Source organism: Dunckerocampus dactyliophorus, chromosome 17 (assembly GCF_027744805.1).
Source record: "Dunckerocampus dactyliophorus isolate RoL2022-P2 chromosome 17, RoL_Ddac_1.1, whole genome shotgun sequence".
NCBI classification, from domain to species: Eukaryota; Metazoa; Chordata; class Actinopteri; order Syngnathiformes; family Syngnathidae; genus Dunckerocampus; species Dunckerocampus dactyliophorus.
The window spans coordinates 1,577,501-1,589,840 of NC_072835.1; the positions used below are offsets into that span (position 1 = coordinate 1,577,501).

At 44.0% G+C, this 12,340-nt stretch overlaps 1 protein-coding gene across 4 annotated transcripts in view; it reads left to right on the forward strand.

Annotated features, from left to right (window-relative positions):
* Positions 1–12,340, forward strand: part of ap3b1a (adaptor related protein complex 3 subunit beta 1a) — an 80,091-nt gene that overhangs the window by 19,578 nt on the left and 48,173 nt on the right. For 2 of the 4 annotated variants that reach the window (XM_054756428.1, XM_054756426.1), the window contains exons 7-18: positions 1,150–1,332; positions 1,897–2,052; positions 4,571–4,668; positions 4,739–4,793; positions 4,859–4,933; positions 5,011–5,073; positions 5,761–5,893; positions 5,973–6,082; positions 6,158–6,334; positions 8,280–8,466; positions 8,798–8,928; positions 9,196–9,361. In XM_054756428.1, coding sequence (XP_054612403.1) covers positions 1,150–1,332; positions 1,897–2,052; positions 4,571–4,668; positions 4,739–4,793; positions 4,859–4,933; positions 5,011–5,073; positions 5,761–5,893; positions 5,973–6,082; positions 6,158–6,334; positions 8,280–8,466; positions 8,798–8,928; positions 9,196–9,361 — 1,534 coding nt within the window. The remainder of the gene's footprint in view (positions 1–1,149; positions 1,333–1,896; positions 2,053–4,570; positions 4,669–4,738; positions 4,794–4,858; positions 4,934–5,010; positions 5,074–5,760; positions 5,894–5,972; positions 6,083–6,157; positions 6,335–8,279; positions 8,467–8,797; positions 8,929–9,195; positions 9,362–12,340) is intronic. The other 2 variants (XM_054756429.1, XM_054756427.1) reach the window with 1 other exon arrangement.

Sequence of the window (12,340 nt, forward strand, 5' to 3'; positions counted from 1 at the left end):
TATGTATATATGTGTATATATATCTATATATATGTGTGTGTGTGTGTGTGTGTGTGTGTGTATATATATAAATATATCTATATATATATGTGTGTATATATATGTGTATATCTATATAATGTATATTATTCTTATTATTATTCTTATTATTATATTCTAAATGTATTACATTACATATGATAATAAAACTTTTAAAAAGTATTTTTAGAGTATTTAAAGACTGTTAGAATTAATAAAAATAAATTAAAAAATATAAAAATAAATGAATTTTTTAAATGACATCTAAGTGTAATAATAATATATTGTTATCTAATAATATTATATATTACAATATATATTACAAATGATGATAACAAAAATTAAAAAAGGAAAATACAATTCCAATTGTGTTTCCATATTTAATGATTCCAGTATTTCATGACTGCGAGAATTAATAAAACAGTGTAAGAACAAAAATAGTATTAAAAATGAATCAAATAATACTTTTTTCATACTATTTTAATAGTGATGAATGAATAACGATACATACAATTATACATAAAATGATACAAAATTATGTAACTAATCAGAATTAATATTTACCACCAAAACGTTATTGATTATTTATTGATTTATTTATTTGCAAAGCACACCTCGCCGCTCGGTCGACGATGTGATTGGCTGAGTTGGACCATGTGGGTGGAGTCACAGTGCACACGGTGTTCTTCCATTTCCTACCGTAGCGAGCGTAACGCCGCTGAGGCGAAAGCAAGCCTACAGTAAATCCCCTAGATCCGGTATGACGGGGCTTTGGTGCCCCCCACCAGTGTACGTTGAAGTGGAATTGTTGTGCTTTCTGCGGGACTGCAACATAAAGTAGCTTTGATTTGCAGGAAAGGTATAATTGATGGCTCGTGTGAAAATGAGTCCATTTCAACTTCTTAAATGCCAACATATTTTTCTGCTAATTGCCAACTAACAGCTCAGAGGCTGCAATCAAAGTTGAAAAGACTTTTCTTCTTCTTCTTCTTGTTTGCCTCTCTCGGGTGTTTTGAGGTCAGACTAGTTAACAACGTTGTTTTCTCTTGATCGCTTGTTCGTTTCGTCTTAATTGCCAGCCTCTTCACGCCGCTTTGATTGTTTTGTTCCTCCCGGCCCGTGCGTGTACAGCTCGTGGCGGGTAGCGTGGTGATGGCCTTCGAGGAGGTGTGCCCGGATCGCATCGACCTGATCCACAAGAACTACCGCAAGCTGTGCAACCTGCTGGTGGACGTAGAGGAGTGGGGGCAGGTGGTCATCATCTCCATGCTGACGCGCTACGCCCGGACGCAGTTCATCAGTCCCTGGAAGGAGGTGAGACGCCGCGCCGGTCGGGGAATACGTTTGTGAGCGAGGGCGAGCAGGTGGCGCCAAATCTATCTGTAGCGGTCACGTGGAAAGCCTAAGCCATGGGTGTCCAAACCTTTTCCCTCCAGCGGGGGGGGGGCATAGCGGATATATTTTTTATATATTTTTTTTTTCATATTTCCGCTTTATGCTACTAAAATGAGGTTATTTTTCCTTGTAATATGACTTTGTTAGATTGCAACTTTTTCCTCTGAATACTTTGACTTTATTCTTGTAAAATGACTGCGGACTTTTATGTTTTGTTCAGCTTTTTTGTTCAATTATATTTTTAGAACGTGCCGCTGGCCAAAAATGGCACCTGGGCCACACTTTGGACACACCTGGCCTAAGCGCTATTATTGAGAAGTTGTTTAGTGCCGCCTGCTGGTTTGCATGTGTAAATGTAGATATCTGCACCCCCTCCATAAGACCAGCAGGCTTTTTCAGACGTTGTTGTTGATGAATGAAGTGTTTAGTAACCAGGCTGTTGGCACGGGTCGGCGTAAGTGACGTGACGTGCTGTGATCTCAGGGCGCCGTGTTTGATGAAAACGACGTGAAGACCTTCTACGACTCGGACTCGGAGGAGAAGCGGTGCCAGACGGACGCCAAGCCGTACATCATGGACCCGGATCACCGGCTGCTGCTCAGGAACACCAAACCGCTGCTGCAGAGCCGCAACACAGCGGTGAGTGGTGGACAAACACGTATTCCAGGACGCCATTTTCTTATGATGGCCTCATCCTAACCTTAGAAAAAACCTGTGTAAAATACTCCATTGTAGTCGTCTCATTGGCTAATTTGAAATGGGATTAGGTAAGGACTCTAGCTATGGCCCCACTGTTTTCCAGGCCATACCTCCAAACTAGTAACATTAACATAGTAGCATTTTTAGCCATTTTCATAAGTAGAGGCTTGTAGAAACACTTAATGCAATCATGTTAGCATGTTTACCCTAGCACACTGGCATTTTGTTCCATTTTCATAAGTAGAGACTTATAGAAACACTTAGGGCTATCATGTTAGGTGTTAGCAAGCTTGCGTTGGCATGTTAACATTGTTAGCATGCTGATGTTGGCATAGTCCTATTTATTGCGTTTTGTATACGTATAACTCTGTTAAATGTTAAGCATGTTAGTTTTAGCATGTTAGCATTGCTAGCATGGTAACATTAGCATGACAGCATTTTTAGCCATTTTCATTAATATTACCATTAGCCGAAACTTGGCGCTATCATGTTAGGTTTTGCATGCTAATGTTAGCATTGCTAACATGGTAATGTTAGCATGGTACCATTTTAGCTGTTTTTATGAGTAAAAATGTATATCAACATTTAGTGCTGTGTTAGCCTGTTAGCGCTAGCATGTTACTATTGGCATATTTGCTTTTTTTTAAGTATTAACACATGCAGACACTTAGTGCTACCATCCTGGGTGTTGCATGCTAACGTTAGCATGTTAGCCTGTTTTCATAAGTAGAGACTTACCTAAACATTTAGCGCTATCATGCTACGTATCATTCATACGTTATTTTTAAAGCCATGCCTCCTTTGACTAGGACAGTATTAGGCAAAAAAATCCCAGGATGCCAAGGCGTTAATACCAGTACAAGCTGAACACCAAACACAAAGCTTCATAAACACACCTGTCACAAGATGGAGGAAAGACACACACACACGCACACGCGCACACACACACACGCACACACGTGTTGAGAGCAGAGCTCCATCACCCGCCAGCCTCAAGGCCTCTGTCGCCGTGGAGCAGCGGGAAGGAAAGAGGCTCCCAAATGAAAATGTTGATTAAAATGTGACACATGCTGTGTTGTTGTTCCTCCTTCCACCCCTCAGCACCTCCAGCAGCAACAACAGCATGGCAATGTTCTCCATCTTCATAGACGGCACACGCCGCGCCGTCTGCAAGGATGGACACGTGTCCTGGTTGACGCTGGGATGAAAAATGAGTCCCGTCCTCAGACGTGACAATAAAGCGCCGTCAAATAAGGAAGCACTTAAAAGTTGCACAAACATCAGACCCTCGTCACACTCGAAGCGGAATGAGCCGGAATGCTGTCAGAATGAAAATTCCTGCTTTATTGCTGGATATTCAAGGTGCGTTCTAAAAATTCTGACCGCATTCTGAGTGCTTTTCAAATATGCGAGCCCCTTCTCGTGGCCGGCCCCCATGTTTTGAGCATACGACAAACTTTGGGAAAATATCCAACGGCATTGGAAAGGTTTTCTATCTGCACTCTGACTGCATTCTAAATATTCTTGGCATATTCCAACAGCATTCCAGACATTCTGCTCGCATTTGAAAGAAAATGACAGTTTTTTAAACTTCTTGTTACAATGACTTTTTTGCTCTTAATATTTTGACTTTACTTTATGATTTTGTTCCATTTCTTTGTTTAACTTTAACAATTGACACAACACAGCAGGCACAGAACCAGTGTTGTAATAGGCAAGGTAAGGGGCAAACAGCTTAGCCAGCATTGATAGCGCTGGCGAGTTCATTGGGAACGGTCCGACAAGTGTCACACATATAAGTTTCACGCCATAAGTTGACTAGCGACATTTTAAAGCGCATGCAGAGGTACCCACTTATACGCATGTTATTTTCAACAGCTAAATGTGTCATTAAATCATTTGTCAACTTCCAAAAGTGTTGAAATTTGTTTTAACTTCAAGAACTGACACAACACAACAGCAACAGAACCAATTTTGCAACAGCGGTAAGGTGGTAATCACGCCATAAGTGGAGTAGCGACATCTTAAAGCGCACGCAGAGGTATCTGTGTATAGGCGTGTTATTTTAGACAGCTAAATGTGTCATTGAATCATTTGTCCACTTCCAAAAGTGTCCAAATATGTTGTGGAATTTGTTTAATAAGTGACACAACACAGCAGCCACAGAACCAATGTTGTAATAGCGGTCAGGAGCAACCAGCTCAGGTTGCAAGCAGTACGGCAAGTGTGACGTGGCGGAGTTTCAGCTGAGGAGGGAAACCAACATTTTAAAGTGCATGCAGAGGTAGATACAACACTCATTATACTTGCAATCTTGCATCTTGCGGAGTTAAGAAAAAGGACATCAGGAGGTTGCCTACAGCCACAACCTGTTAATGCCTGATGTAAACGGAACGGAGCCACCACCAATCCACAGCAGACGCTTTGAATCCAAACGATTGTTTTGTCGTGATCGCAGGTGGTGATGTCGGTGGCTCAGCTCTACTGGCACCTGGCGCCGAAACAGGAAGTCGGCGTCGTCACCAAGTCGCTGGTGCGGCTGCTCAGAAGCCACAGGTAAGCACACCACCGGCCTCCCGCCTCGCATGCCACGCCACACCTCTGACTGTGTTGTTTGCGGTCACAGGGAGGTGCAGTACGTGGTCCTCCAGAACATCGCCACCATGTCCATTCAGAGGAAGGCGAGTAGAAAGGAGGAGTGTGGCGTCGGTGCCAGTTGTGTGATTTATCCATGATTGTGTCCCAGCAGGGGATGTTCGAGCCCTTCATGAAGAGCTTCTATGTCAGATCCACAGACACCACGCACATCAAAACACTGAAGGTGGACGAAGGTTTCCCGTCACCTTGGGTTGGTCCCGCCTTTACTGTGACATCAATCATCATTCCATTCCTTTGCAGTTGGAGATTCTGACCAACCTGGCAAATGAGGCCAACATCTCCACCATCCTGAGGGAGTTTCAGGTTTGTGTTTCCTCTCCAGGGTGCAGTGGTGCTCCCCCACTTTAAATTACACAAAAATCTGAAATTTTAACCTAATTTAATTTAATAATTGAAATCGTTACACTCCGATGACCCAATATAGTAAGAGAAAATAAGACCTAGAAAACCAGTTTTCCACCTTCTCAGTATGCTTTTTAGCAGTATTAGAGCCCTCTAGACATGAAATAACACCCCTATAGTCACCTTTACACTCCTATTAGCCAATATAGTAAGAGAAAATAAGACCTAGAAAACCTGTTTACTTCACAACATGCTTTTTAACATTATGAGCCCTCTAGAAATGAAATAACACCCCTATAGTCACTCTTATTACCCAATATAATAGACACAAGAGAAAGTAAGACATAGAAAACCTGTTTACTACCTTCTAAATATGTTTTTAACACTATTAGAGCCCTCTAGACATGAAATAACACCACTATAGGCACCTATAGTAGACATAATAAGAGAAAATAAGACATAGAAAACCCGTTTACTACCTTCTAAATATGCTTTTTAACATGATTAGAGGCCTCTAGACATGAATTAACACCATTATAGTCACCTTTACACTCCTATTACCCAATATAGTAGACATAACAAGAAAATAAGACATCACACATGAGTTATGGTTGACTCCTCACTTGCTTTGTCCTCGTTGCCTCCCAGACGTACGTGAAGAGCCAGGACAAGGCCTTCGCGGCGGCCACCATCCAAGCAATCGGCCGGTGTGCCACGAACATCTCGGAGGTGACGGACACCTGCCTCAACGGCCTGGTGCTGCTGCTGTCCAACAGAGACGGTAAAAGAGCAGCAGGAACCTCCTCGGCCGTGTAGGAATGCCGCATTTAAGCCTCCGATGTTGCCTGTGGTCTGTGCAGAGGGCGTGGTGGCGGAGAGCGTGGTGGTGATCCGCAGGCTGCTGCAGACCCAGCCCACCCAGCACAGCGAGATCATCAAGCACATGGCCAAGCTTTTTGACAAAATCACCGTAAGGATCGGAACACATGTGCAGGATGAACACAGAGCACCGGTTCAACCCGTCCCTCCTGGATGTGACCCGCAGGTGTCCACAGCCCGGGCCAGCATCCTGTGGCTGATGGGCGAGTACTGCGAGAGGGTGCCCAGGATCGCACCCGACGTGCTGCGGAAGATTGCAAATACCTTCACCGCCGAGGAGGACATCGTGAAGCTGCAGGCCGTCAACCTGGCGGCCAAGCTGTACCTGACCAACTCCAAGCAGGTAGCGCACGCAAAGCTAAAGCTAACTGATGCTAGCCTTGCTTGTCTAATGCTGGTGCCATTGGTTTTCCAATAACGTTAGCTTAGCCTGTTGCTGTTGGTTTTGGACTCTTGAGTAAAAAGTGTCTCCTTTCCATCAGATCAGGGGTGTCCAAACCTTTTCCAACAAGGGCCACATGGTGAAAAATGAAAGGATGCAACTTTACCACTTTGATATTTTCTAAGATATGCTAAGAAGAAAAACTGCATCTCAGCTTTTTCTTATAGGTGAAAAATGACTTCTTTTTTTTTCCCCAAATATTTTAACTTTCTTCTCAAACCAAGTAATATCTCAACTAACTCTGTTACCAAAATGACATTATTTTTCCTCATAATACCATGAATTTATTTTCCTTTCCATTTTTTTTTTAAAATCTTAACTCATTCAATCCCAGCCATTTTTCAAAATTTGACCCCTTCAGTCGCAGCCATTTTAGACAATTGTGACTGATCTTTCAAGGCACACAGAATATTGTGTTGTGTGGTTTTATAAACATGGAACCTACCACAAGAAACATTACACTCTCTCGTCTTTCATCAGAAAAAAAAAGTTGTTTCTATCATTTTCCATTCTTTAGGCATCAGCAGTAGAACAGAGGTAAGTTTCAGGAAAATATCAGTTCCTGACTAAAAAAGGGAGAAAAACAGCTTTTTGTGAAAAGATATATTTCAAGCATAACTTTCACTTTGACACAAATATTTTTTGCTTTTGTGACAGCTGAAATATCTAAACAACTACACCAACACAAACAACACGAAACACATTTAAAATATATATATATATTTTTTTACAGTTTTTTAATATAACACCATCAACCATCTACAATTTTCACATTTGGAACGAAACTGTGTGTGCGTGCACACCCGTGTGTGCGTGTGCATGTGTTAAAATATCCCTACAATGCGTAACCTTCTGCACGCTACACTCCACGCTCTCTCACTTCCTCCTTCCTGTCGAGCATGTTCATACATTCATTGGTATTGAATGACTTCATATTTTGGCCTTATTCTTTGAATATTAGTTGTTTTTTTTTCCATTTGTGCTTTTTTTTGGTTTACATTTTCCAACTATTTTGAGTTTCTTCTTGTAAATTTTCTTCTCATAACTATGACTTTATTCCCATAATTTTTTAATTGTAATTTATAAAACATATACAGCTTAGTGTGTTGTTTTGTCTAAAAAATATATATATTTTTTTTAATAATTGACCTTTATGCGACTAAAATGTTATTTTTTCCTTTAAGACTTTATTCTTGTAAAATTATGAGTTTTATTGTTAGATTACAATTTTTTCTCTTAATATTTTTAATTTATACTTGTAATATTACAGCTCTTTTTTCCATTTCTGCTCTTCTAAATTTTCCCAACTATTTCGACTTTCTTCTCGTAATTATGACTTTATTCCCATCATATTTTGACTTTTATTGTTTTATTTGTCTCATAATAGTACAACTTTTTTTAATACTACGTTTTTTGAAAAATATTTAATATTTACTTTAATAATGTAACTTTATGCTACTACAATGTTTTTTTCCCCCTCATAATATAAAGACTTGTAAAATTATGAGTTTTATTGTTAGATTAGAACTTATTTCTCTTAATATTTTCACTTTATTCTTGAAAATGACTGCTGATTTTTCCATTTTTGCTGTACTTGTTGTTTTGTTTTGTTAAGTTATATTTTTAGAATTTGCCACCTGCCAATCAAAAAGTCACTTTGGACACCCCTGCATCATATGTAGCATGTAGGAGACCCTCAACCTCCTCCACCGTTTGTGTGCGTCCTAATGCAACTGATGCGTTCAGTGCCGATGGGATTGTGCAGTTTTGAGGCTGTGGAAAAGTGATCACAGGTGACGGGTCGATGACCTGCTGCGTCATTCATTCACGTCATCGTCCGCCTCAGACCAAGCTGCTGACCCAGTACATCCTCAACCTGGGCAAGTATGACCAGAGCTACGACATCAGGGATCGCACCCGCTTCATACGGCAGCTGATCGTGCCGAGCGACAAGAGCGGCGCCCTCAACAAGTACGCCCGCCGCATCCTGTTGGCGCCCAAACCGGCCCCAGTGCTGGAATCAGCCTTCAAAGGTACATTTACTTTGAAAAGCATCAACTTTGGGGTTTATTGGTTTTATTATTCAGGTGCGCGCCGAAGGGCACTTACTGTAGGTCACACACTTTTCCTGGGAATAATGAGATGGGTAAATGATTACGCCAGCTCTCGGAGAGTGTGTGGTCGGGCGTTCCATTAGCTCCATCTTTTTTTCCCACCATTAACATTCAGAGGCGGTGTGCACCTTCTCCACGTGCATGGAAAGCGCTAACCGCCTTTGTCATTCTTGATGGTGCGCCTGTGGGGTTGTTTTTTTGTTGATTTTCCTCCATCCGAAGGCGTTTGTCACATGTTTTCGTCTTTCAGATCGAGATCGTTATCAGCTGGGAACGCTGTCTCACAGCCTCAACAGCAAAGCCGCCGGCTACCAGGAGCTCTCGGACTGGCCGACTGTGGCTCCCGACCAGTCTGTGAGGAACGTGGAGGTCATCGAGCCAGTAAGGCCACACGCTCCTCTTTCATGTTATGTACATTTTCAACAATTTCAAACCGACATCTAGCCTTGAGGCTGCAATTGAGCTCTTTTAGTAAGCCCTTCTGGGAACACGGCGGTTTTTATGTGTGTAGCTTTTTAATGCTACTGAGCCGTGTTTATCCAATCATTCTTCCTCAAATGTGGGACACATGGGGACACATGTTACTGTTAGAACATCTTGAAGTCACTTTTGCCGAGACTCTGACTGGCTTGTCCCCGCCATGTGTAGGTGAACGAGTGGGCGGCGCTCGTCGGGAAGTCCAAGCCACCGGCATCAGATGACAAGTTCTACTCTGATGAGGAGGACGACAAAAAGGAGCAAACGTCTGGCAGCAGCGACGATGACGGCAGCAGCAGTAGTACTAGTAGTAGTACTAGTAGCAGCAGCAGCGAAGGTTAGCATCAAAAGTGTCTACTGCTTTCACACAGGGGCATCAAATTTGTTTTCTCCGGAGGCCACAGCGCAGTTATGGTTGCCCTCGGAGGGCCACCTGTAACTGAAATTGTGTTCATGTATAATCTCCTTATTATCACACATCAGATTAGCATTTCTACTTTGTGTTGTTTGACCAACAATGAAAGAAGTCAACCTGCCAAGCACCGAATTGTGGATGCAACTATTTTATAATTGTAATAATAATCATTTTATTATTAATACATTAGAATTATTATATTAATTAATATAATCATACAATACAATCATACAATAATAATAGTTTAAAATTGGATTTGAAAACAAAACATCTGAACATTCAAAGTTGATCTGAAATGTCTTTTTGATGATTTTTTTCCAAATAATTTTTTAAACCTAATATAATGTAAGTATATTTAAATAATTTAAAGTACCTTGGAATACCAAAGGCAAATGGTAACCATGAAGAGGTCCATCCGGCGCCACCAGGTTGCTCCTCAGACTGTCCAGGAGCTCATTGATGCCCTGGTCCAGATCTGGGAGGAGATCTCAGGACACCATCCGTAGTCTCATTAGGAGCATGCCCCCACGTTGTCAGGCATGCGTACAAGCACGTGGGGGCCACACAAACTACTGAGAATCATTTTGAGTTGCTACAATGACATTTTAGCTAAATGGACCAGTGTGCTGCATCATTTTTTCACTTTCATTTTTGGGGTGTCTTTGATTTCCCCCCTCTATAGGGTGATCATTTTCATTTCTATCAAATGATGTGGCATCATTTTGTTACTAATACATCACCCACTTATTATCAGGAAACATATTCAACATCATTTTTCCCCCAGTTTAGATCTGATGTGTTTTCCAAGTGTTCCTTTTAATTTTTTTGAGCAGTGTGTGTGTATGTGTGTATATATATATATATATATATATATATATATATATACACACATACACACACACACACACACACACACACACACACACACACACACATATTCCATTCCATTTTCCTCCGCTTATCCGGGTCCGGGTTGCGGGGGCAGCAGTCTCAGTAGGGAAGCCCAGACTTCCCGGTCCCCGACCACCTCCTCCAGCTCCACCGGGAGGACACCAAGGCGTTCCCAGGCCAGCTGTGAGACATAATTCCTCCAGCGTGTTCTAGGTCTTCCCCGGGGCCTTCTCCCGGCTGGGCATGCCCGAAACACCTCACCAGGGAGGCGTCCGGGAGGCATCCGGACTAGATGCCCGAGCCACCTCAGCTGGCTCTTCTCGATGTGAAGGAGCAGCGGCTCTAATTTGGGCTCCTCCCGGATAACCGAGCTCCTCAACCTATCTCTTAGGGTGAGTCCCGCTACCCTACGAAGAAAACTCATTTCAGCTGCTTGTATCCGCGATCTCGTTCTTTCGGTCATGACCCAAATCTCATGACCATAGGTGAGGGTGGGAACATAGATTGAACGGTAAATTGAGAGCTTTTCCTTCCAGCTCAGCTCTCTCTTCACCACGACGGTCCGGTACAGCGACCGCATTACTGCAGACGCTGTGCCGATCCGCCTATCAACCTCACGCTCCAACCTTCCTTCACTCGTGAACAAGACCCCGAGATACTTGAACTCCTCCACCTGGGGCAGGACCTCAACGTTGGAGGCCAACGTTCACCGGAAACAGGCTTGACTTACTACTGGCAATGCGAACCAGGCTCCTGCTCCGGTTGTACAAGGACTGAATGGCACGTAGTAGCGCGCCACCAATCCCATACTCCCGGAGCACCCCCCACAGGACACCGCGAGGGACACGGTCGAATGCCTTTTCCAGGTCCACAAAGCACATGTAGACCGGTAGGGCAAACTCCCAAGTACCCTCCAGTACCCTTGCAAGGGTGTAGAGCTGGTCCGGTGTTCCGCGACCAGGACGAAAACCACATTGCACCTCCTGTAGCCGAGGTTCGATTAACGGTCGTACCCTTCTCTCCAGCACCCTGGAATAGACTTTCCCAGGGAGGCTGAGGAGTGTGATCCCCCTATAGTTGGAACACACCCTCCGGTCACCCTTCTTGAAAAGGGGGACCACCACCCCAGTCTGCCAATCCAGAGGTACTGTTCCCGACTTCCACGCAATGTTGAATAGACGTGTCAGCCAAGACAGTCCTGCAACATCCAGAGCCTTGAGGAATTCAGGGTAAAACTCGTCCACCCCCGGAGTTTTGCCACTGGGGAGCATTTTGACTACCCCAGATACCTCAGCCACGGTGATGGAACTGTCTGCGTTCGTGTCCTCAGTCTCTGCTTCCTCTATAGAAGGTATGTCAGTGGGATTGAGAAGGGCCTCAAAGTATTCCTTCCACCGCCCAACTATATCCTCAGTCGAGGTCAGCAGGCCCCCGTCCCCACTGTAAACATTGTGGACCGGGCACTGCTTCCCCTTTCTGAGGCGCCGGACAGTTTGCCAGAACCTCTTCGAGGCCGACCAAAAGTCGTGTTCCATGGCCTCACCAAACTCCTCCCACACACAAGTTTTTGCCTCGACCACCACCGAAGCCGCGTGCCGCTTGGCCTGCCGGTACCTGTCAGCTGCTTCAGGAGTCCCACAAGCCATCCATGATCGATAGGACTCCTTCTTCAGCTTGACGGCAGCCCTGACCTCTGGTGTCCACCATCGGGTTCGGGGCTTGCCGCCACGACTGGCACCGACCACCTTGCGGCCACAGCTCCGATCGGCTGCCTCAGCAATGGAGGCACGTAATAGAGCCCAGTCGGACTCAATATCCTCGTCCTCCCCCGGGATGCAGGAGAAGCTCTGCCGAAGGTGAGAGCTGAAGACTCGACGAACAGGAGACTCTGCCAAACGTTCTCAGCACACCCTCACTACACGTTGGGTCTCCCGGGTCTGTCCGGCATCCTCCCCCGCCATCTAATCCAACTCATCACCAGGTGGTGATCAGTTGACAGCTCAGCCCCTC